The following is a 25,370-nucleotide window of genomic DNA, read 5'->3' as shown; positions in this document are numbered from 1 at the left end:
CTGAATGGTTTGATGAGCCTGAAGCCTATGTAAACCATACGATAGCAGTGTCTATCAACTGAGAACAACCCTATTGAATGAAACGGCGTGTTCTAAATAAAAATAAAGGTGGATTACACCAAATGATGTAATCCACTTTGAATGAATGGTGTTGTATCCACCAAATAGAGGTGCAGATACTTGTATAACCTATGCAAAGGTGCATCGAGGGTGGTTTGTTTGTGTGTTGCTGTATCCTTTATTTTGTTAGCTACCCGTGTTTGGAATAAAGTAATCTTACTGCCGCTCATAGAAATGATTTCCTGACAAGAGGGGGAGGCAACAGGGGTAAGAGAACATTGAACACTCCTGTGGTAATGATGGCGATGGCCTGTCATGTGTTGCCATGGAGACAGACAGACACTCACGGCTCCTTTGCAGTAGAGGCGGATCTTCCCAGATGGCGTGCGCATGATGACTGACATCCTCTTCCTAGTGCTGAGAGACAGGGAGAGAAATGAAGTGAGAGAAAAGGCACATCAGAAGGCGTTACAGCCACTACAAGCAAATTAGCACATACTATTTGAACTGTTGAAATTCAGATTTAAACAGTGTGTAACACGATATCACACCTACATCTCACAATGAATTAGTACAAATCATGTGAGAGCAAAAGGGAGATGATGTGCTCTAAAACGTGTGACTCCGTAAGATTAATTTGAGGATTCTGTGGCAACTAGAATCATTGCTGTAGACCAGCAGCACCATCATCACACATCAGATACAAGTTGTTCTGTAATTTCTGCAGAACTGTATGGACAACATGTTCTAAATCAGTGGTTCTCAACGAGGGGTCCGGGGACCATCAGGGGTCCTTGAGGGGTTCCAGGGGGTCCCCAGCAAATTGATGAATTGTTAAACTTCACCGTTATTTAATTTACGAGAAGTTAACACCATTGGGGAATGTAGCAGAATTGCTGCTTTGGTCATAGCTTCACTGTTATTTTGTTTCCTACAAAACAGGTAGTCATGGAATTCAGGACAAAATCATAGCTAGCAATAAAAGACATTGTTAGATTTGGATCCAAGAGACAAAATCTCATCAAATGGGAGTCCCTGGCCCTAATGAGGACTAAATTAGTGGTCCTTGATATAAAAAAAAGGTTGAGAATCACTGGTCTAAATCACCAAGTATGCTGCAGCTGTATATAAATGTACACAATAATTAATTATGAGAACACCACATTTATCAAAGTACTACCTTGTGAACTCCAGCACATGAAGCAGCTCATACTTGTCCTCTGTCCCAGGCTAAGACCAAAAAAAGACAGACATGTCAGTGTACTGCAAAAAGAGACAACTTAACTCAGTCTCAGTCTTTTTCCGAGACGTCTTATCTCAAACACCACAAACCAACCCTGCAACCCTTCTCCAATCGGGCTTAATTGCACTTTTAACTCTGTTTATCAGTCGCCTGTACTGAGCTGATGGAGGGAGAATAATAAGGTAAGATTCAATTAAGTTCCTTAATTGTCGAGACCGCTAGGTACAAGAGAGAATAATTAAATAGACGGCGAGAGATTTATAAGGCCTAATAAAGGTTAAGAACTTGGACAAATGTCTCAGAGGAAAGATGTTCTCAGTGGGCAAAATTAGAAAATCGTTTTGGCCTTCCAGCTTCTGGATTTTTCCCAAGTGCAATCACCAGGTTAGCCAATTAAGAGAACAACACGATGAGCGACCTTCGCTTTGGAGAGGACACACAATGGATCTATCGTCTTATAATATAACCACAGTGGAAGTGAAGTCAGCCACTTTCTATTAATGGCACATGTGACTAGACTACAAAGGCCAGAATCCTCCCTGGCATTGTGTTATTAGCTTTATCTTATTGTCTGTTGCTGATTTCACTGGAACATCTGAGCAACACGGCAAAATGGAGAGTTAGTAAAGTTAAAGTTTTGCAGGTTGCAGAGACAGAACTTGGTGGAATAAATAATTGGGATACGTGTCGTGGTCATAAACTAATTCTTATGAAAAGAAAGGCTTCCATTCTTCCAATCTAGGGTAAAAAGTAATGGTGTTTTGTTCAGCATGGTACAATGTAAGCAGTATTGTATCACTCTTCAGTAAACAATCACAGTAGTCTTCCAAGGCCACAGTTATACAGAGTGAGGCTGTGTGCAGTTTCATGAGCTGGTGAAATGCACAATTCATGATTTGTTTTGTTCATCACGCCTTTCATAAATATATTACATTTCATTACTTTTCAGGCAATTAAATGTTGTTCTTATCCAGAGTGACCAACATTGAGCCAGCAGAGTCTGCAGTGTCTTCCTCAAGATTAGTCTTGCAACCTTTTGGTAAAGGGTCGGTCTCTCTTAAAGACATCATCATTTTGCCAATATTAAAGATAAAGTGGATCCATTCATCAATTCTATAGCCTGTGTGCCTTTCATTATTAGACTCTTGTCTTGGTTCATCTTACCGTTTCCACGATCACACTGTCTGGGGTTCGACCGGTAAACACAAAGCCCAGGGTCTGTGCTGCTCTCACCAGAGCTCCTTCATCTGGGAAGCAAAGACAGCACCCGCATTGTTACAGATGAGCACACACAATCATGCAACACTGTCAAGACAACATGAACATGAGTTTGACATCGACTATAAGAACCACATTTATATTTGGTACATTAAACTAATTCATCTAGACAGTTTTCACGGTGAGGGCAGGAAATGGAGGCTGTGCAACAAGTATGTTTTCCTGCAGCTTTCATGCGGACGCTGCAGGGAGAGAAACAGCTTTCTGCATGTTGTTTACAGTTCACTTAGCTAGCTGCTCTTTGCAGCCGCTGCCCGCCCTGCTACTTCAAACCCCAAAGCTCCAGAAAAACTGTACTTTTGTTCTAAGTAGTCAGGCAAAAAAAAAGGCTCATCTTATCTCTCATATCAACGGAAAATGCCAAAAGAAAGCAGTAGTAGTTGCATTGTTTAGTTATTAAAATAATGCAGTTTCAAGTAATCAAAAGGGTTTTGATAATTATTAAAAATTATTAAATTATTATTAAAAGATACAGTGGTGAAATTTCTTGTGCTCATATCTCTGTGACAAAAGCTGTAAAAATGGCGCTTGAGATTAGTATTTTTAATGTAAAAGTCAAATCTGTAACTGCAATACAGCACTAAAAAAAGGAAAGAAGAAGATACAAAATTATTGGTTACATTCTGGAGTAACACAGACCTGTATTCTGATAAGTAATCAGCCAAACCACCTCCGGAGGGGGTCAGGGACGCATTGTGACCACAGTGAACACAAGTGCACCACTGTGTTTCTGCTGCTCTACACTATGGAGCTTGCCTGATCCAATCGCAATCGGATAGCAATGTGGACACTGGAGACATATTAATACCAGGTGTAAATGTAATCAGGATAATGTGGTCAAGCACTATCTGATTGCAATCTGATCACAGAAATCACATGTTAGTGCCAGGTGTACGTAAATGGTCTCTTTGAGATATTTTCATAAGGCTCTTTTCCTTAATTTCCCTTTAGATTAACTGTCTATTTACTAAGGATTAACATATATTTCTGGCAAACTCTGGGCTAAGATAAGAATGCCACACAGTAGGATGGTGTTAGTGCTATTAAGGTTTTGTTGTGCTTGAGGAGGGTGCGGCGTACCTGGAGAAGCGGCCTGGTAGGTGATTTTGCCATCGGTGTGTTCAGGGACTGCAGTGTGACAGATGGCCATCATGGTCATGAACTCCAGGATGACAGCAGCTGTGGGCTACAGGGGGGGAGGGAAGGGGTGGGGAGACTTTGACTTTTGATGTTCTTTAATGAAACACCTCAAAGGAAAAAAGCAGAAGTAACTAGAATCACCTTAAAAACAGAGTGTTACAGTCATTAAAGCAAAATTATCCATAGACACACACAACACCACTTTCAATATGTGTTGAGTGTACCGTCATGCATAATAAATTGCTCCTGTTCATAAGACATCTAAGGAGACCTGAGTCACAAAATACATCCAAGTAATTTTTAGCAGTTGTTTTAACCTATTTTGGGGAGCAGATGGGTGAGGCTTGCCACATCAGGACAGTTCAGACAGTGGCACATCAGATATGATGTCCATCACAAAAAGTACACTAGATTGATTTTCAAACCATCTCCCGAGCAGGTTACAAAGCAAACATGAATTATTTGGAAATGCTATATCTACTGTACGGTAATTATTTAGAACTAGTCAATATTGCCTTATCAGTGACAGTGAACCTAATCCTATTGGGTCGCCCTGATAGTTATATTAGTTTGAATGAGAACAACTGCAGCATTGACCCTATCGAATGATTATAACCACTATTGGTTGGAATCTCTTATTTAAAGCCAATTGTCTGCTTTCTGAATAGACCATGTGCCTTGTCTTCATTAGCTCTGTGCAACCTGGTGGGGCCGGACTACTGTAGTGTGTAGTATGGTCTGGTATGCATCTCCACTGATTAGCCATCTCGACAAATAGCAGCCAGATTTGAAAACAGTCGCAAACTATGCAGCCCAAATCAACATTTAATTTCAGCACTACAGTATACTACAGAGAGACAGACGAGGAAAAACAACTGAGACACCAGAATGTTTCAATTGCCATTCTTCTCCGAGTCACATATTTTGTGAAACAAATGCTAATTTACTACAACCAACTAGAATTGATTATTGGACAAAGCTTATTTACAATAAACAGGAAACAGTCCATGTAACCAGCCATGTAAACAGGTCTGTCACAAGCATTTCCTGTCTGGGAACAAAGGAGGCGGGGCAAATCAAAGGGTCTTTTTGCAAATGAAAGTACACTGAGGCCATTACAGGCCAGGTGGCTGTGGGGACCCTCTGCTTCTTACCAGAATGCTAATCTGGTCTGGGCTGACAGGTAGACTCTGAAGGCCGCGTGCACACGTACGTGTGTGTGTGTGTGTGTGTGTAACAAAGCCACAAAGAGAGAGGGTGCGTGTGTGCAGGTGTGGATATGTGTGACCCAAGTGCATACTATGTGTTTGCGTGTGTGACAGCCAGGGTGATGGTCACCTAGGCAGAGAGTGCAGAGCGCGTTGCTATGGCCACAGTTGGGTCTGACGGCACAATTACATGTAAAGAGAGAAAAAAAGCCAGCACTCCAAATGTCCTTTCACAGGTTTTAATAGTTCCTCAAACTGGGCAGCAGCAACGAAGGTTTCAGCCAAAGGCCTTCCTCAGCGTTGTGCTGTGTCAGGCAAAAAGTTTTTAATCCATTTTGAGTGTGCTCGCTACCGGTGAGTTTCTATGGCACAATTACATGTGACAGCTAATACGCCGATGCCGGCTCTCGCCCCCGCGGACTCCCGGTCATCTGTGTCACGGCAGCAGTGACAGATGCTCATTGCTTCGGACATGGCCAGTGTGGAAAAAAGTTGAAGGGGTCACAGAAAGCCATACAGAGAACCCGGGTGAGCAAGCAACCAAACACCAAGACTGCACAAGCTTTGCGGGCGGAGCACATGTCCAGTGACTTAAGAGAAGATGAAAAGAAAGCACCAGAGGGGATGTTTCTTTTTGTCAGCAATGTTAATTCCCCTGTCCACTACTGTAGCCCGCCATCCCCCTCACCGCTGTATCATCATCACTCCTATAAACAGCCCACAGCACTGCAAAACTGTTGATGACTATACATTCAGGCGGTGTCTCGTCATAGACGTGTGGTCAATGGGTCAGCATGGGGGAAATCCTCCCATTCTCCCCATTCAGCATAGTTAGCATTTAGCTGCTAGCCCAGGCCAGGCAGACAGGATCAGGGATTCAACCCCCGTAGTAAACGCACATCTGAACTGGGAGCGGCAATTCAAGGTGGCTGCCACTGTATTAAGGGACTTACGGTATGTTCAAGAAAAAAATTACAAGGAACACGTATGACTTACACAAGTGCCAGAATACAACCACCAACAAAACAATAATACAAACTATACCCCATTAGAATAATCATCATAATAAAGTGACAGCGAGATTGTGGTTTGTAAATAATGGTGTGTTGTACACATTGTAATTAATTAGCAGTGGGTGCAGGCCAGGGCTATCAATAGAAAGCTAACGCAGATCCTAGACAAACTCATGAATGTGTGGAGAGTTTGTGCTGTCATCACACAGCAAACATCACAGTGGGATTACTACCCTTCCTCGGGCGATGCCACTGTATATGTAATTAGATGTGACATGCTGTCTCCCCCACGCTGTCTGGCAGCCGTGTGACTCAACCAGCCAATCAATCACAGCGTTCACCCATTTCATCACTGCAGGTGGCAGCTGCCCGCCCCCTCAGCTCCTGTGACAGTCCCCGAATGCATGTGTCAGTCCCCATTCTGAGGCAGAATGCTTTATTAATCGATTTCCTCACACTGAGGTAATCACTGACACGCAGTTGTGTGCTCTGCATGAAGACTATTTACGCACAACTGTACAACTCCCCACACTGGATAAACAAATTGGAATTCTAGGATTCCAAATGGTTGGTAATGACTTTAACGAGGATGGGGCAGGCCTTCATCCTGTCAGAGTGAGCTAATTGGTCTGTGTTTTCTGGCCTGTGAGGAAACAGTAGTCACTCCCTTGGCATGATTTTACAATCAAATTGATATTGCAGGGAATCAGAGGTCAATTTGGCTGTCAAAACACTTCTTGGCCTAGCAAAGTCTACTATGTCTAGTGTATACAGTATAACAAAAAATGCACACGAGAAAGCATCACAGGGTGGAATCTTGTCACTATTTTTTACATCTTGAATGAAAATGTCGTATAGCCCTTTCAATATAAATGCAAGTTGTCACCATTCAAAAGACTAGCATACAAGCAAAACGAGCACAGTATATCACATCAATAAGACCCGTTTAAAATGGCAAAAGGACATTATTAAAGGACAATTAAATTCTAGATCCCTCTTAACTTTGCCCTAAACAGCAGCCGGCCCTGCTGGTGGGTGGCGGGGAACACTGGAGGTACTTACGTGATTACTTTGGAGGTTTTCCAGTAAGCTGGGGTCAATAAATCCAGCCTCCTCCGATGACTCTGTGCTGTGGCTGGCAATGAGAGACAGAGGAGTCAGAACCACACGACACAATGGAATGCTTTGTGACACCATTACACTTCCTGTAGTGTACTAGACTAGAAGGCATGTTACAGTGACAGCAGACCAAGGTGGCAAAGAGTCAACAAGAAACTTGGAGATCCTTCATTTTCAAAGAAACAATGGTCAATTCTATGAAAATCTGTCGGCATGGTCGAAGAAAGTCCGGATAATAGTGATCGGTCTAATTAGCATAAAGGGGGCGCGGCGGGGCGAGTTGAATTTCGTTTATTCAGGTATTGAAAAGAGCTTGCCCCCAGAGGTTGACAATTGTTTTTCCAACCGATGTATTCCCAGATTGCTAATTTAATAACAGCAAAAGTAGAACATCTTGGAGCCTGCATGGACAATCTTGTGATTTCTCAGTTTGAAGGTTGAAAATGACGAGTTACCTAAAATTGTGCAGCCATGGAGGCTGTTTAAATGTGCTGCTCTGTTCAACCAATGCTACTCAGAATTTCTTCTTTCATGCCACAATATATTATACACACATAACTACTGTGTGCTGAAAACAGCACCAACTGGTATTAATACAACCACGCTGTATGGCAAAGACATAGACATTAATTGGGAATGATTTCCATAAGTGTGTTCCCTGGTTGATCCTTTGGGAAAACAGGCCTAAAGGGGGGACATTTTATTTCAGAACACAACATTTTACGATAAACCCACACTCGTGCGTGCATGCATTCATTTTCCTCATTATGTATATTAATTTCAGTCATCTCCAAAACTCCTTACATGGTGGTCCCTCTGGTTTCAGAAATTAAGAGGAACAGTTTACAGGGAAATGACAAACAGATTACATTTCTGGCAGATAAAAAGAGAAAGTAATACTGTTCATATAGCACTGAAAGCCTAAATGCCCATCATTTGGTATGATAATCACTGGAAATAAAATTAGTTTTGCATAAATGCACAAGAGATGCTTTCTGTTAAGAGACTAAGCCCAAAATAATGCAATACATCTTCACCAGAAACAAACCACACAACAAGAACATGTTAGTCAAGTCAGACAATCTCTCATCATCAAAGTGCAAGCAGGAAGTCATGCTGAATTGGGAAAACAAGATGCACAACTTCTCACTGCAAAAGGAAAGGATATTTTGACCCAACAGTGTCTTAGAGCACTGATTTTATATAGACACCAGCCGCCTGCTGGCCCTCCAGCACAGATCGATTGATGATTGTGATAAATAGAGTGGTATAGATCAGGTAGACGGCAGCTCTGTCCGTGGAACTGAGACTTAATAGAAATGTTACTGAGGTTGCCATTAGCAACCATAAGTCTTCCTTATCCCCACGGGATGCTCTGTTTCGACCGCTAAAAGCCAGCCAGCAATATTCCCATCCAGTGCACAGCAAAGAAATGCAGTTTTGGGGGTAAGAAAGGTAGGAATGAGACAGCAATGCAATTATATAGCAGGCCTGGAGGAGACAGTGTGTTACACCTAGATGCACTGGAGGTAAGTGAAATCTATCACAATCACAGGCCTGTATTAAAATATGTCAGGGAGAAAGCGGGAAGCAATTTCTCTACGCCCCATGCACAGGGACACCATCACTTACTAAGGAGTGGCTGCTTTAACTAAATGGCTTTAGGTTATTGTATCATATTTAATACATGTGTCTTTCTCATTGTTGACGTCGGACTCTGATTTGGTGACATCGATATGGCTTGTATGCTCATGCACTGTCTCTACATCTATCATGGCAAATCTCTCTGTAGCCTTATAAATTCACAAGTTAAAAAAATGCATTTGAATTGTGCAACGAAGACTGCACATGCTTTTGAGATAATTCTTATCGACGTATGTTTCACCATCTCTAACACCTGTACAGGAAAGGAGGCTTTTTGCAAGCACTAAGTCTTTGTCTGCTGCAGCAGTCCATCGTCTTGATGAGATTTCTGGGGCACAGGGCTGGGTGTGGAGGACGCTCAGTTATTGATTATCTGCCGGCACACAGAGGTCCTGTCACTATGGGAACAAGGGCGCTGGTTGTTCACAGTCGATAGTCGCGGACTTGCTACACCAGCCAGTTATGGTGATAGGAAAAAAAAGTGAAGCTTTGTTGTTGGGGGTGTGGTCTTCATGAAGTCTACACTGTACATTTCCTTATAATCTGTGCAAAAATAACCTTTCTTTGTGCAAAATGGGAAAATATGATGGCATATCAACAAGGTTGTAACAACAAATGTAGACAAAAGTAGAGCATGCACATCCACTCAGTGTTGCAGGTGCAGGACAAACTAGAGTCAACTCAGGGTCCAAATTAAACACTGTTTTCATTATCTGCAAGTGAGAGCCAAGCCTGTCCCAGTGGCTCAGAGGTGTAAGGTGCAGACCATGTAACTGCAACGTTCTGGGTTTGAGACAAAGTCCATAGTGGATTTATATACCTCTTGAAAGAATACCATAGCATTGAAAAAGGTTTAGCACTGAAGAAAACCCAGTGATGAGGTAAGTGATAATGGTTAAGAAAGAAACAAGATATTTTAAAACCGTGAAAGAGCAAGCCTGCCCTGTTCTGGTGATGGGTTTATATTTTACTCACACTTACCATCTGGAAAAACACTTTCACTAATAGTCTCTTCACTTGTGCCTGTATCTATAAGGCTGTTTGTTCTATGCTATTATAGTACCTCATATTACACTAACAGTAACTCAGTTGTTTCAGAGAGAGCGAGCGAGAGAGAGAGAGAGAAGCAGTAAAAAGAGACATGCTTTCACAGAAGTTGGCAACTGCCACCCCCAAGTCTCACCTTTCTTCTACAGCAGCAATAATTCTACATTTCGGCATAATAGGCATTGACAAACAAGCCTGATCCCCCATGCAAAATGGATGAGACACACCCATGCTGCGTCTGCGGATCTCATTCTCAACACTGTGGGCAGATGGATCTCAGGGGTAGGAGCGTGTGCGTGCGTGCGTGCATGTATGTGAGTGTGTGCCTGGCTACCTGCGTGTGTATGTGTGTGTGCTCGCGTGTGCGTGCGTGCGTGCATGTGCCGGGCTGCCTGCGTGTGTATGTGTGTGTGCTCGCGTGTGCGTGCGTGCGTGCATGTGAGTGTGTGTGCCTGGCTGCCTGCGTGTGTATGTGTGTAGCCACCTTCTCCAAAGCTAGTTTGATGCTACTAAGGGAATGATGTGCCAACATCTCCTTGACAACTTCAGCATCAAGACAACTTAAGTTATGGACAGTTTATTTCAGTAGCAAGAGTGATCTATCAAAAGTGCTGAATTTATGAGTGCACCTTGTCATGAAGCTGCAATATGTCCCCCCTCATAATCCAAAAATAACTCTGGTACCATATTAGCCTATAATTAGACAGATCAATGCAGATCCTTTGTTGCTCCACATCAACAGATGCACACAATAATATATCAAGTGCCACAAGTCACATACAACATGTCCCAAGTGTACTAAACACACAAAGAAGAAGAAAAGCCACACATGAGACACTGACGTATTCTGTAAAAAGTCACGATTCCCACAATGCAAGGCAGCACCAAAACATCACAGAAGCCAGAGCAACTTCACTTCACACCCAGTCATCTTACCAGTCATCCTCTGCACAACTACCCTCCTCAGCCTCAGGGACGTGGCTGTTGGTGCGAAGATGGGGTGAGATAAATCATCTTGTTGAGAAAATCTAGCGTTAGCATGTTCAGTGAAAGTGCAGGCATCAGGATTTGATTAAAGATGGGTTTGTTTAGGAGTTTGATTGGGATAGGGCAGATACCAGGAAGGACTGTCGCCACAAGAGCCAATATACACAGGATATGATGGTGCTGTTAAACTAGGATGAGCAACTATGCAAAAAGCTGGCTTGGACGTTAGAGGAGGCATAGGGGTTATAAGGGAGAGTGTTCACAGCTGTGACTATAGCAGGCCCTGTTATCACTGGGGTGGCAGCTAGACAGAGATTTTGTATCTGTCAAAAACAGATTGAGACAATGTATTCATTATGGGGCTGACACATTGACGATGACTGAAAAAACAGGCTGACAAGAGACAATGAGGAATGACAGAGAACGGAGGGCTTACAATAGTGACTAGTAACTGGCAGAATAGTGACTAGTGAGCAATAAATAAGTACTAGTGGCTATTTTAGTGAATAGTGCATTTTTAGAAACTAAATGATGAAAGGGCCTGCCACAGGGGTTAGTCACTGGGATTATCAAGTGTAAATCATCTCCGCTGAAAAATGTCACATTGTGCGAACAACACCTCCAGAAGTCTCAACAGTCAATGCATTATGTCCACATAAGACGTGGGGCCATTCTTCACGTATAAAACATTCACATTAATTCTATTGTGGAAAATAATCAAATATAATACATTTACAGATACAGTATTGCGTTCACAAAGTGTGGCACATCCATTTTAGGGGAAGAAATGAGAAAGCTAAAGCAAGTGATGAGGAAAATATCAATCAATGTCTTGGAACCATTCAATATTATCCAAGTGAGAGGTCTTCCCTCTAGTCAGACATAGGGGGAACGGGTCTCACCAATTAGCCCTGGATTTTGAGTGTGGGTGTGCATACAGTATATAAAAGAGGCAAAGAGAGACAGACGGTAGAGTGTGTACTACCGGTATATGTATATTTTCATGACTGCTAAGTCCCAACTTGTTGAAAATTGTACATTTTGGTCAATGCGTCACCAAATTATGTCCACATCTCCAGTCTGGCAGACTAACTGCAGTCCCGGGTTTTGTTAATTGTAATAATACGAGTCGAGCTGGCTCAACATCATTGTGGGCCTCAGGGTTATGTACCTTGAGTGAACTCAAGTAACGCTACAAACAGCAACAGACTGGCCAGGATATGGACTAATACAATATTAGACAGACCGATATTAGACATGTCTAACAAACTGCATGGAGTGTAGTTTTTATATCCACCACTATGCAATGCCCTATACAATAACAAAAGCCCAGCAAAAATAACACTTTATTTTAAACTCAACATATTTTTGACAGTTAAGCCAATCAAGTACATCTAATAAATATGTTTTCGCACCAGTTGAGCCAACTCATTTCTGTGTTAGGCGGAAGACCAGTGGATCCACGCGCAGACACTTGACAGACATCATTGATGACATCATCCTTGGTGACATCACCATCATCATCACCATCATCATCCGTGACATCATCTAACAGCCTGGAGGATTCTTGGAGCCTTTCTAACCTATAAAGTATCTCTTTTTGAGATTTGGACTCCCATCCAGTGGAATTAATTACTGTCTACACGCTTGGGGATCATGACATTATTAATTACAGCAGCACAGCAAGTGGTAGGAATAAAACTTCAAAGTAGGAGCATATTTAAGAGAGTATTTAAGTATGTTCATGACCAAAATAGATACATGTGATTGGAAATGTAAAGAATAATGAAACCATAATTTGCATTAAATGGAAAAGAAGACTAAGTTGATTGTAGGAATAGAAAGCAAGTACCATTCTTCAAACTCATATTACATGTAACATTATGGATGTGTAATCAGACCCAATCTTGTTGTGTAATTTATCTGCCAGTACTCTGTTATAAAAGTTTTATACAGTTTGTAGTATGGATGTATATATTTATATAAGTAAAGTATATGATTAATTCATTGTCCAGGTATTCACACAAAAACAATGAAACAACACAACACATTAAACATCGTCAGAATACTCTTCCATTGATTAGGCTATTGATTATTTGCTTTAAACATTATTATTTTCCTTTTTATGTTCAAAATAAAGTTTTAATTCATTCTTATTCACTGTGTTATCTCCCTCAATGTGATGCTTCTAAAATCTTAAATTGAATCGAAATCAGAATCAGAATCATTTTTACTGCCACAATATGCAAGATTACATACGAGGAATTTGTCTTAGTGTCATTATGTGATATACAGTAGTCATGAATTGAAAAATCTGGTAACTAATACCTTACACACATTACAACTACTTCTGAATTTTTTCCTGGATGACATAGAAACAGGTTTTGAGAGAAAAAGGCATTTACATTGTGAGATGATCAACATTTATCATAATCTTGAAACAATGATCGACATTGGTTTCAGATGATTCTAATACTGTTCCAAATTTAAGAAAATATGTCAGGAAATGTGATCAAAAACTAACAGAAAATTAAACATAGTGAGTTTGAGCATCCCAGATGATGTTACTGGGGTTGAGCAGTCTGGTGGATTACAAACATCAGATAATCAGTAATCTGTTGATTTGAGTTTGAATCTAACCCTAACCCTCACAACGCATAGCGTGCAAGATTCCTAGTAGGTTAAACAAATGTGTCAATTGACCATAGGTGGGGGGGATGTGTCAAATGACACTACCTTTCAATAGCAGTGATGGTTAGAAAAAAGAAATATCAGCAAGTTATTATCACATCATTAACATTTACATTTATCACTTTTATGCTCTGATTATCTGATGCTCTTGACTTGGGGATCCACAGTGAGAAGTTGTGAGTGTCCTCACTGGACGAGCAATCACAGCATAATGAGAGCTTGGGTACAGAGAACTCCAGATCAAATGCTCTCTCATGTCCTTCAGCCTGCACCTCATCAATCATGCTGCTTTTAATTGAAACCTAATTAGATGTATCATGTACTCTCAGGCAAGCGCTTGCTTTGGTCCTGTAAAGATACTCTATCTACTCTCTCCCACTATTTGCCTGCACTGAGGCCAATTATTAATGCACTAAAACACGCTACCTGCACCACAGGCTATGTTGCCAATATTCATGCATTCATGGAACCTAATTGTGTAGTTACATTCAAATAGGTCTTGCAACACTAACTGAGCTTTAAATGAGTTACCTGAATAATCCTTACTCACAACACGAGACCTTAAACAAGATGTGTCTTACAAGGAAAAAACTGAAATGTATAGCCAGATTTCACTTCACACAAACCTCCAGCAAGACAAATGATGGCTGAATGCCTGAGAAGGAGAGGCTAAAGTGCCTTTGCTGGCAAATGTCTGTCCGCCTTTTATTTATAGTCTATGTTGAGAGGAGCAATGATGCAGCTGCTAACGAGGAGGCAAGGGAGGAGACAGAAGGGCCAGATGTACTATGATGCCCACTCTGCATTTAATGAAGGTGAGTAGAGCATCAAGGGGGGAAGGAAGGAGGGAGGAGGAAAGCAGACTCACCCATAGGCCACGCCGCCGACGGTGCACTTCTTGAACTGCATCACGTTGCAGGTCAGTGTCCCCGTCTTGTCGGAGAAAATGTATTTCACCTGTATGGGGAGGGGCGGGGCATGACCGACCGCATGAGTCAATCGTCTGTGTCGATCACTTGTGCATGCCATATGTGTGTGCCGACTAACATTTGTTTTAATGAGGAGGTCAAGACCTCCACTTTGTCCAAGTTTCTAGTCAAGATAATGTGAGAGTTAACCAAGCAGAGAGTGTCATTTCATTACCTGGCCTAATTCTTCATTCAGGTTGGAGGTGCGAGCCATGGCAGGTGTGTTGGTGGGCTCATAGAGCATATCGGTGTCCTGAAAGCAATCATAAAGAACTTCACATCTAACTTATCTACAGAGACAAAACCTTTTAGCAAAAAATAAAACTTCATATCAAAGTAAAATTCACATCTATGGTGACAGTCAAAGGACTAGATTGGAAAATAAAGTTTCATGCTTCACTTCAGTCAGGCCCTTGGTCTCCTTGCTGGGTTTTCCCTAAAGAGCTGAACCAGCTGGGGCTGTGGGAAACAGACCAACTGAGAATTGCCCTAAATACTGATCAAAGTTCCTAATGAACATTAATGAATAAAGGCACTTAGTAGAACTTCAGTCAGAGAACCGGAAGATTTCTGAGCTGAGGTAGTTGGTGGGGTTGACCTAGTTGCTAGTGACAATAAGAACATAATGTTCTGACTCACTCCAATAATTCATGTCACTCAGGTTTCAGAAGTACTGATTTGACTATGCATTGCTCTGTACAAATGACAACCCCTGCTTGCTTCGTTTACGGTGTATATAATGCTTTATTGGATTGAGTTTTGTTTTGTTTTGACTCATTGCATTGCTTGAACCCACAGCATGCAACAGTAAAACATGTTTGGTAGGTTTGTCTATATTTGTGATGTATGTTAATACTGAGGTAAAATACACATTTATTTTGATTTATGGCTGACATCAGCAATCTTGTATTTCTTTCCTTTTTTTCCCCCACTTTCAAGTGAAACCTGTCAATGACAACTGTGAATTTATCTGAAATTCGGAGATTGGTAAATGACTGATTGTATCTTGAACTCACCCAGTTGATGAAAAAGGCTTGGGTGAACTTGATAACCTCGAGGGTGACCAGCAGACTGATGGGGATGAGGTTGTTGAACAGGATGATGAAGGTGAGGAAGTTGAGGCCAAAGTTAGCCGCCCCGCCATCTGTCAGGGGACCAGTTCAATACACAGGAGACTCATGAGTACCGGTACTAGTTCTGAAAAGATCCACTGGTTAAATGAAAATGCCCAAAGCTACTCCCGGCTAATGATCAACGTTATCACAACGCAGAGAATGTGTTGGGCTAACGTTGCATTAGCTGGAATTAACCATTTCTTCCGCCCAACCTCATCCTCTCACCACGCCACTGATTAGCAGTCCAATTTAACGTCCCAAAGATTGAAAGTAGCGGACGGGGACTGAAGTATCTCAGATGTCATTAGTGTCATAGCAGCAGCCTTGGCATCCAGCATGATGCAGGCAATGAATTTCACAAAGCACTATGCAGATGATGCTGGTTCCCCCCCACCACCTTAACCCACCCCCAATCAGTGATGATGATGACATGTGACCCCACTGACACCAGACACAAAAACAGGAGTGATGTGGTTTACCTTTCCTCAGCTTGCAGGAGGTGCAAGAGTTACCTTCCTCAACCCAAGCCTTGATCTTAGCATTGCGGTTGAGAGGGACAGCCCTTCCCCGTGACAGAATGATTGCAAAAGAAACTAAATGGCACAAAGGAAATGGCAGAATGGAAGCTACTGCTACTGGTACAACAACAGCACATATAGGAGGGGGAAACTTTCAGAAGTGGGGAGGAAGACAAACGTGTTGGATGCTCTCAAGACAAAGGAGGGAGATTCAGTCCATAGCACATTCTCAACCAACAAGGCGTGCAAAAGAGTGGGCGGATTATGCTACCAAATATTAGAAGTGTCACTACATCACTCATTGCTACTAGTCGGCTTGTGATTCATCCTTATGTGATAGCTTTGCTATCAGATGGTAAAAAGGAATTGAATTGGATCTAAATTAAGAGCCATAAAAAACAATCAAATCATAGCAAACCAGGACATGCACAAGGCACAACTAAACTTGGTATTTTTGTTCTTATGTTACCTAAGTTTAATGCTGTTGAGGAAAAAATGCATGCTAGTGTTTGTAACAATTCTTTTTAACAAGCATGTTGACAAAGTAATCACTTCACACAGCAACAGCCTGAGGAAGTAGTCGCAGGAGCCGAAGCGTGAGTTATTTCAGTTCCTAATTCTTTCTTGTGTAATCATTTCATACTGCTTGTGTAAGACCACCGCGTCTCCTCAACTTTACGCTAAGAGTAGTGGTAAACGGAGAAGCCACAACCTCCAGCAAACTTTCAGCGAGTGTGGGACAAAGAGGCTTCACTGTGCTATCCGGTAACAGATCAGCATTCTGCTAAGCAAAATAGTCAGCAGAAACTAAATGGCGTGGAGAGAGAAAAAAAAAAAAACGCAGGCTACCTTCTATTTAGTTGACATGAATATAACAGAGTGAAGTGTAGCAGGTGGCATGGATGCATAACAAACCGCCATAATTCATTTTTGCACTCAATCTGCATAAAGGTAAGTTGAAAGATGTATGCGCTTGGAAGAATGGCAGCGCGGGCCGGTGTCAGCACTCTGCGCTGGGTGGGTCAAAGTCAGATGAATTATTGAACAGGCGTGCATAATCGCAGCCCTCGCTGACATATGGGCCATGATGTGTGATGTGTGGTGGGCTAACATTTCCCCGCGCCGACTGCTCCGTCGTCGTCTGCGTTTACCTTGCCAATGTCAAGTCTGACAAATGGCGCCTAAAGGTGCCATTACATTCATTTTGGTATACTCTGTGTATGTGAATAGGATGGTTTACGGTATGAAGATCTGCCACCTCTCTCTTTTGTCACAGGTTGGATAATATGCACTGGACAGAGTCTCAACAACTCCTTATGGAAGTACAGTCAGTCTCAAGATGGACGCCTGCTTTATGACTTACATTCCCCTCGTCAGTGCTTGATGGGGTCTTTTTAGATGTGGGTTTTAACGCCACAGACGACATTAAAACCCCCGTGAAGCCAATCTGAGCCAATACAACGTCTTATAAAGAGGAACAGTGTAAGTCATAATACAAGCGTAACTGATCAGGGCACACCCTCTCCTACACAGGCCTATCAGGATACAGAGTAATGGCCAGAATGGCACGATAATCACTTTGCAAACCAGGTTCAGAGCTTCATCACAGCAGACAAAATGGTCAATTATTATTACAGTATTATTATCATCATCATCATCATCATCCATATTTCTTTGGGTTATGTCAATAGATCTTTGTGTAAAACTAGCACTAATTAATTGAGAGCCATTTATCAAAAGGGCTTGAAAACACATTTAAGATCTACAAAGGTTTTTGCACCTCTCCCTCCACTTTCTCTACATATGTCTCAGTCTTTCGGAAAATAAAGACAAGGCGGCGATTAGAAAATGTCAGCTCTTGCCCCTGGGGCCGCTGCACTGCATGTTGTGCTCAAGCAACAAACAAGCATAAGCCTCCTGTCAATGAAAAGCTTCCTGAGAACAACCTCAAAGAGCAGAAAATATGAGCTGGAATTCATTTTGCTTTTGGTGAAATAATGAGGAACAAAATCAGATGAGGGTCTGAGGCTTGGGAATTGCAAAGCGCTTAACGTTCCACACAGAAATGGAGGAAAAGTGAGACACTGCATCAGGCACTAAAAGGAACTAAACAAAGGTATAAGAGAGCTGGAGGGGAAAAACCTATTGTTGGATCCCTGGTATGTGCTTGTCCATGGCATGGGCCCATACAAAGTAGGGCAACCATATAGGGGCGAGGGTAGGGGGCTTCATTTGCTTAGCAAAGGCAGAGCTTCAGTTAGGGGTTAGTAAGGGAGGGTCATTCACGGATGGCCAAGGCTTTTAAATGGTTGTTACCTGGAGCTGTTAAAAAAACGACAACAAAGAAAACAAAACAAAAATCAAACAGAACATTAGAAAGGAACAAAAAAGTACAGCAGCGCAGTGATATTCAACCATTTCTTTGTTTTCATTCATTCACATCACATCTATGCATGTCACAGCTTTCTTTTCCCGATTACAGGGAATTCACTTATTCCCACATTGCCACATATTTCACTTGTATTGCCAAACATATATTTTAACTGAGGCAACATAAAAACGACAGCAACACACACCGACACTTAACAACTTAAAATGACAAAGAATTAAGCAGATATGGACAAGTGAGACAAAATATGTGGAATTAGAGGTGTAGTATTGGGCTGCTGGGACTCTTACAGTTGAGATCCATATACCAGGCGGCATTGCCGCACTGGTACTTCCAGATGGTTTGGCCGATTGAGCAGACCAGAGAGATGGCCAGCAAGCAGCCAAACAGCACCAGGATCTGGAAGTTGGTGATGCGCTCCACGTTGGACAGCTTCAGAGGAGGCCGAGTGGAATTCTAGGTAACACATGACAAAAGAGTTGTGGGAACAAAAGAAAAAGCATGGCCAAATACAGAGTGATGTCCTGCTTTGTGCGCCCTCAAAACAGCACTGCGGGAGATTGTCACTTGTCTGAACCCCATTCAGACGTTTGGGAGCATGATGTGTTGTAATTTATTTTGTTTGTTTTTCTTTCTGCCGTCGCCAGCCGCTTCTTTTCACCGGCAGGACGTAGCGTGTGGGATGATCACGCTATTCGCCCCCCAGCCCCCCCCCCCAGCAAAGTCTAGCAAAACACCGGGGGAAAGACCACACAGATGACAATGGCTAGTGTTAGTGCTAGTAGTGTTATAGCTAAGACTCCAGCACATGAAAATACAGACTATATGCATATCTTGACAGAGAGGACAGTACTTGGCATTTTCTAACGACAAATAAATAAACTCTTACAAGTCCAAATGTTGTGCAAAGATGTGCTTTACCTGCATGAGCTTTGTGTCATGTCCTGTATAGACCACTATACCATGGACCCACTGCGTGTTCCTCAGCTGGGCTCCTCTCAGTAAGATCTGGTCTGGACCCAGTGGCATTGTACTGCAGTAGGAAACACCACTGCCATGAGTACAGCTGTAGAGCTTTACTGCAGACTCAAGTATCCACCATCAAAAAGAGTAACAACTTATCTTGCAAAAATGACCGAATTATGACTTTTTAATGTTTCAATTATATTGTTGGTACTTTTTAAAGGCACAGTGGGTAACTGATGTTACACATTGGTTGATGCATTTATACAGTAGACTCTTAGTTTGCATATATTGAGTGATAAACAGGGGTTAAAACATAATGGGCCAAAAGCCAGACATACTGGAGCTACTGGTGAAAATGTTTTTTCAGGAGAGGATTTTAATCCAAACTACTACTGTAGAATAAAGCCAAAACATAATCAAATTAAGCCGCACTACAGACTTATATAATGGATTTTCCTGCCAATCGATAGCAAAGGCCCCCAAAAATTGATAATCAAATACCCCTGAACCAGGTGCTTTCATGTATTCAGCAGAGATTAAATATTCCCTAAAACCACATAATGCACGGGCACTGGCTCTGCTCCTGGATAATGGGCCTTTGAGCTACAGCAGCAGCCTGGTAGAGTGGCAGGGAGCCAGGCATGGAGCTCTGAAGCACCGCCTACCTGTGTCCGTCCAATCGGATGTTCCCTACAAACTCATACGGATCTCTGAAGCACCGCCCACCTGTGTCTGTCCAGTCAGATGTTCCCTACAAACTCATACAGATCTCTGAAGCACCGCCCACCTGTGTCCGTTCAGTCGGATGTTCCCTACAAACTCATACAGATGGCGGTTTGGGCTCTCGCACTCCATGCGCCCAGACAGACGCGTCAGGCTGTCCAGGTCCCTGTTCTCTGCGGTGATTTGGAGACCCTGTTGACACAGGGTTAGCATTACAGTACTGTTTGTTTCCTGTCAATTTGTGTCTTTCTTTACCAAAATCAACTGGTGATTGTCCATAATGCCAGAGTGGCTCACTGTATGCACACATGATATTAACAAGGTATTTAGAGAAAGTAAAAAGACATTATCACCTGTCGGATTTTGAGGTTTGTTTCTCCATCCAAGTTTGATGTTTCAATGTAGCACATACCCTGTGGTTCACTGTTTTTTTGGGGGGAGTGGAAAGGAAATAGAGGCTTGGAGTGCAAATATCAAATATTGCTTATCTACTATCAGCTGCTGTTGATTATACATTTTATACACAACTGCAAAGAATTAATTGTGTGTTGCTATTCCTTACGTATCATCATATGACTCATTGACTAGATTCAATGTCAAATTCATTCTCAATTATCCATTAAATGAGGGCTGATAAGAGGACAGGATGACAGCTGAAAGACGGCATGAGACAAGATCACTGCAAACCAAGATGCTCCATGAAAGTTTTACGGCCACTCTGGAATATAAAAGTCCATCAAAGTTTTGCTGAATAAAAGTAAATGTAATGGTATGCTTTGAATCATCCAATCAAACTTTAAATCTCCTTAAAGGGATACGCCAGATTTTGGGGAGTTTCGTCCATCTGCCATATCGCCCACACATAACCAAGATACACAATACCTTTACCATCACTCTCCATACAGTATACAGTGAGCTACACTCATCTAGTTAGTATTGCGGGAAACAGCCACCAGGCGTACAGCGCATGCGCAGCATACTTTTATTTAATTTTTTTATTTAACCTTTATTTAACCAGGCAAGTCATTAAGAAGAAATTCTTATTTACAATGGCGACCTGGCAACACAGCAATACAGCGCCTGCGCTGTGTACAGCAGAAGTGCTGGTACAGGCAAACTCGGTGTGGGGATTTACTACGAAAATAATGTTTCACATAAATATGGATTATTATTTCATCGCGTGGTGAGTACCCGAATCACAACATGTACAAAGAGCTTTTTGGCGCTGTATTTTGGTGACTTTGAATGGCTGTACCGTTTCCCCCAATACTAACTAACTGGACGAGTGTAGCTCACTGGATACTGTATGGAAAGCGACTGTAAAGGTATTGTGTATCTTGGTTATGTGTGGGCGATATGGCAAATGGACGAAACTCACAACAAGTTCTTTAACAGGAACAGAGGTATCCTTTAACAGCCCAATGGGGCAAGTCCAGGAGAGAGGAGACAGAGAAAGTGATCATCTTTGTTTGCCGCTGCCCTTGAGTTCAGTTGTCTTTGAGAAAGAGCAACAGGATACTACTGCAGAGAGCCAGAGAGAGAGAGAGATGAGCGAGTTACTACTGCAGAGAGCCAGAGAGAGAGAGAGATGAGCGAGTTACTACTGCAGAGAGCCAGAGAGAGAGAGAGAGATGAGCGAGTTACTACTGCAGAGAGCCAGAGAGAGAGAGAGATGAGCGAGTTACTACTGCAGAGAGCCAGAGAGAGAGAGAGATGAGCGAGTTACTACTGCAGAGAGCCAGAGAGAGAGAGAGATGAGCGAGTTACTACTGCAGAGAGCCAGAGAGAGAGAGAGAGATGAGCGAGCAGGCATGCAGACGAGCGCAACAAATAGAGCAGACAAATGGCCTTCTGACAGACACTGGGCACAGGGACAGAGAGTTAGAGCGTGCCACTGCTTAAGGTGAGCTGGGCCACTGGTTAGCTGCTCTTTGAGTGATTTATGCACACCAAGGGCTGGTCCAAAAACACACAGGGTGGAGGGGTAACATTAAAAAGACATCTGGCCACTGGAGCCCAACCACAATCAATGAGTTTTAGTGCCATCAAATGAGAGCTTTGTTTCATGGAAACAAGCAGAGGTCAGCGGTGATGGCCAGACAATTTCATTCGAAAACTAGCAACCAATGTAGAAGACTGGTCCCATTCATAAAAGAGCATGATGCTTCAATACTGATTGGGACGTAATGAACTACAATTAGGCCCTTCCAAACGGCAGTGACGGCACGGCAAGTTGGCAAAACTACAATCCTAAGATGCATTTCACTGATCTTGGAATGTGACAGCATGCATTATTATTGTCACATGAAATGATGAAGCAAACCTGCATTCAGGTTGCCGTAAAAGCCATGCAAAGGGATTGTAAGTACATGGAAATACATTCACCAGCGAACTTTAAAAGAGTCTGTCTCAAACTATGAGCATGTGTTCCTCATGATGACGTATGGGATGTCTCTATTCACTCTGAGCCGTGCTAGAAGTCGGAGCCAAAACATTAGAAGGGGTCAATGGTACAACTTTAAGTTGTGCTACACCATATTCTAAAACATAACAAGAATTGTAGAGACAGGGCCAATGTTATGTAGAGACAGGGCCAATGTTATGGCCATAGGACCAAAATGTAAAGTAACCACAGGTAAATGGAAGGGGAATATGGTGCTCATTGACCTCTGGCACTCCGATATCTGGCTTTTGCCAACATAATCAGAGGCCCCTTCCTTCCTCCAAAGTGGAAAATTGTATATTTATCAGTAGAGTCAGCAGAGAAAGAAAACTCTCCCACGCCCATTTTCTCTCTGTGCTGTTGTTAGTTTCCTGACCTGGACGACAGAATGACGAGGTCAGCCGGGAGGTGATCCCCATTGGCCGCTCGGACTACTTCCCCAACAGCCACCTGATATTACCCACCACGCACCAGCAGGGGGCACAAGAGAGAGTGTGGCAGTAGGTGGCACAGGGGCAGGAAAGGAGGAGAGGATGAGGAAAAAAAGAGGGATGGAGAGGATAAAAAGCACCAACAGACAGACAGACACCAAACACAGGAGGGAAGAGAGACAATTGTTTTAGTTCTTGGGGTATGAGAAGAGCACAATGGTGACCCCTGCATGACTGGTCCTCTGTTCTCCTTTTCAAGAAAACCATTGGGTAAAAACATTAAAACTGCTTACCGCAAAGTATATGCAGAATTAAGGAGTTATACGGGAAATACTAGTGAATGATTGCAGTGTCAATGGAATTGATTATGGAATATACTTAAGATTGCGAAGTCAGTATTGTTTTTAATATTTGATTGATGCTGGGTACAAAGCTCCAACCCAAAGCAGGTCCAAATGGTTTTTGAAAAGGCGAAGGAGTAGGTCGATTTTATGAAGACGTTTGGTCAATTCTAATCAAAAAACCACATTACAGCTATGCCACCTAGAGAAATGATGGTTCCCACATCAAGCTAAAGAATATCACATCCATTCATTAAATGCTCAAATGGCAATTTCATATCTTTATAATAAAGAAAGAAAAATCCAAATGCAGTGAATGCGTAATCCACTTTGACACGAACAACCCCATTTATTGTTGCCCCTCTTATTGTTTGAGCGTAAGTAACCATCACTTCTTCAGGGAGAGCTGTGTGAGAGAGCAAGAGGAGGACACGGAGGAGGGGAGAAGTTTCCCAGGGACTGGCAGCATGTTGGACGCCTCTACCTGGATGATAAAATGATAGCATCCGCAGGAACAAAATCACCGCCATTTACTCTCAAAATTTCGCCCACCTCAACCTGTGAAAATACATTGGTTATTGATGTGCATTGCCTATGGACACAGCATGAACGAGTCTAAAATTATGAGTACAAAATACGTAGAGGTGGAAAAGACAACAAATATTGTTATCTCTAAAGTATGTGCATTAGAGTACAATACTGATGAGGCGTTTTCTTTCATTACTGCTGAACTTTGCATAACAATATATTGGATTGTGAAACTGGTAAACGTAAGCATAGTCACATCTGTTCTCTGTTCCAGTTGAGTAGAATGCAGACTGGTGATAATAACCATTATTGACTGTCTGTGAACATTGAAACCAATGAACACCATTGACAGATTAGCTTCCGACATGACAGTCTGGGAACATACCTTCTCCCAGTGCACAATCTCCCAGGCACCATTCCTCAAAACTGTGGTGAGCAAAGAGAGAGAGAAGGCAGAAGCAACAACAAGAGAAATGGGGGGAGTTACAATGACAGAGGTGGGGGAAGTTACAATGAGAGGGACGGGGAAGTATAAAAGAGACAGAGGGGAAATTACCATCATTATTTTGTTGAGCTAATGTACAAGGCTAATGCAGACCATCAAAAATATCCATACATATAAATTAAATAATACAAAAATGAATAAGAGCTTTGTTCCGTTTTTGTTTTTAGCTGTTGTCTTTTTGACCGTTTTTTTGTGCTCTGCAAGAAAATGAAATAAATATTTGATAACAAAAAAAAGTAATAATAAGAGTAATAGTTTGCAATACCTTGACATTCCTTTTTGTTGACGACACCGTCAGCATTGTGGCGTTTCTGTAAGGAAACAAAAAAGAGCCATTTTCTCCAGAGACATTCTATTCTGATGTACACTAATACCAATTAAATAGTGACCATCCAAAGCAAGGGAGGGGAGTTTCTCCAAGCAGAACCCTGGAGGAGCACCGTGCCCACGTGAAGAATCAATGGGACATGGATTTAACAAGGAGGAAGAAAAGCTAATCAGACAAACTCTGTCCTGGATTACAAGAGCTTCCTTTGGTCTGGTTTGACTGGCGAAAAGGCCTGGAGAGGCTGACTGACGGTAGTCATATTTATTATAGAGGGAGAGATGGGCTTATCAAAGTCTGCAGTTACAAGCTACATAAAGACTAGACGTATATGCACTAACTGCACAACTCTGATGCACTCTACAAGAAGGGGCAAAGCCGTCTCTACTTTCTGAGACGGCTGAGGTCCTTCAACGTCTGCCGGACCATGCTGAGGATGTTCTATGAGTCGGTAGTGGCTAGTGCCTTCCTGTATGCTATTGTGTGCTGGGGCAGCAGGCTGAAGGCAGCGGATGCCAACAGACTCAACAAACTGATCCGTAAGGCCAGGGACATTGTGGGGCTGGATCTGGGCTCTCTGACTGCGGTGTCAGAGAAGAGAACGTTGTCCAGGCTACGCTCCATCATGAACAATGACTCGCACCCACTCCACGGCGTGCTAGTCAAACACAGGAGTACGTTCAGTAAG

The 25,370-nt window shown here is 42.4% G+C and overlaps 1 protein-coding gene across 3 annotated transcripts in view; it reads right to left on the bottom strand.

Annotated features, from left to right (window-relative positions):
* atp8a1 (ATPase phospholipid transporting 8A1) overlaps window positions 1-25,370 on the bottom strand; it is a 142,772-nt gene that overhangs the window by 65,784 nt on the left and 51,618 nt on the right. Inside the window, exons 5-20 of one of the 3 annotated variants that reach the window (XM_083651631.1) lie at window positions 24,623-24,668; window positions 24,238-24,278; window positions 22,929-23,002; window positions 20,463-20,532; window positions 20,174-20,301; window positions 19,342-19,453; window positions 18,705-18,876; window positions 15,415-15,542; window positions 14,574-14,651; window positions 14,299-14,387; window positions 10,689-10,733; window positions 7,005-7,077; window positions 3,662-3,767; window positions 2,468-2,550; window positions 1,241-1,290; window positions 408-477 (exon numbers count right to left, since the gene is read on the bottom strand). In XM_083651631.1, the coding sequence (XP_083507757.1) occupies window positions 408-477; window positions 1,241-1,290; window positions 2,468-2,550; window positions 3,662-3,767; window positions 7,005-7,077; window positions 10,689-10,733; window positions 14,299-14,387; window positions 14,574-14,651; window positions 15,415-15,542; window positions 18,705-18,876; window positions 19,342-19,453; window positions 20,174-20,301; window positions 20,463-20,532; window positions 22,929-23,002; window positions 24,238-24,278; window positions 24,623-24,668 (1,365 nt within the window). The remainder of the gene's footprint in view (window positions 1-407; window positions 478-1,240; window positions 1,291-2,467; window positions 2,551-3,661; window positions 3,768-7,004; window positions 7,078-10,688; window positions 10,734-14,298; window positions 14,388-14,573; window positions 14,652-15,414; window positions 15,543-18,704; window positions 18,877-19,341; window positions 19,454-20,173; window positions 20,302-20,462; window positions 20,533-22,928; window positions 23,003-24,237; window positions 24,279-24,622; window positions 24,669-25,370) is intronic. The other 2 variants (XM_083651632.1, XM_083651633.1) reach the window with 2 other exon arrangements.

Source organism: Poromitra crassiceps (assembly GCF_964638095.1).
Source record: "Poromitra crassiceps genome assembly, chromosome: 15".
In the NCBI taxonomy this organism is placed as follows: Eukaryota; Metazoa; Chordata; class Actinopteri; order Beryciformes; family Melamphaidae; genus Poromitra; species Poromitra crassiceps.
Note: the sequence above shows the minus strand (reverse complement) of the source record. Positions and strands in the feature narration are given on the sequence as shown.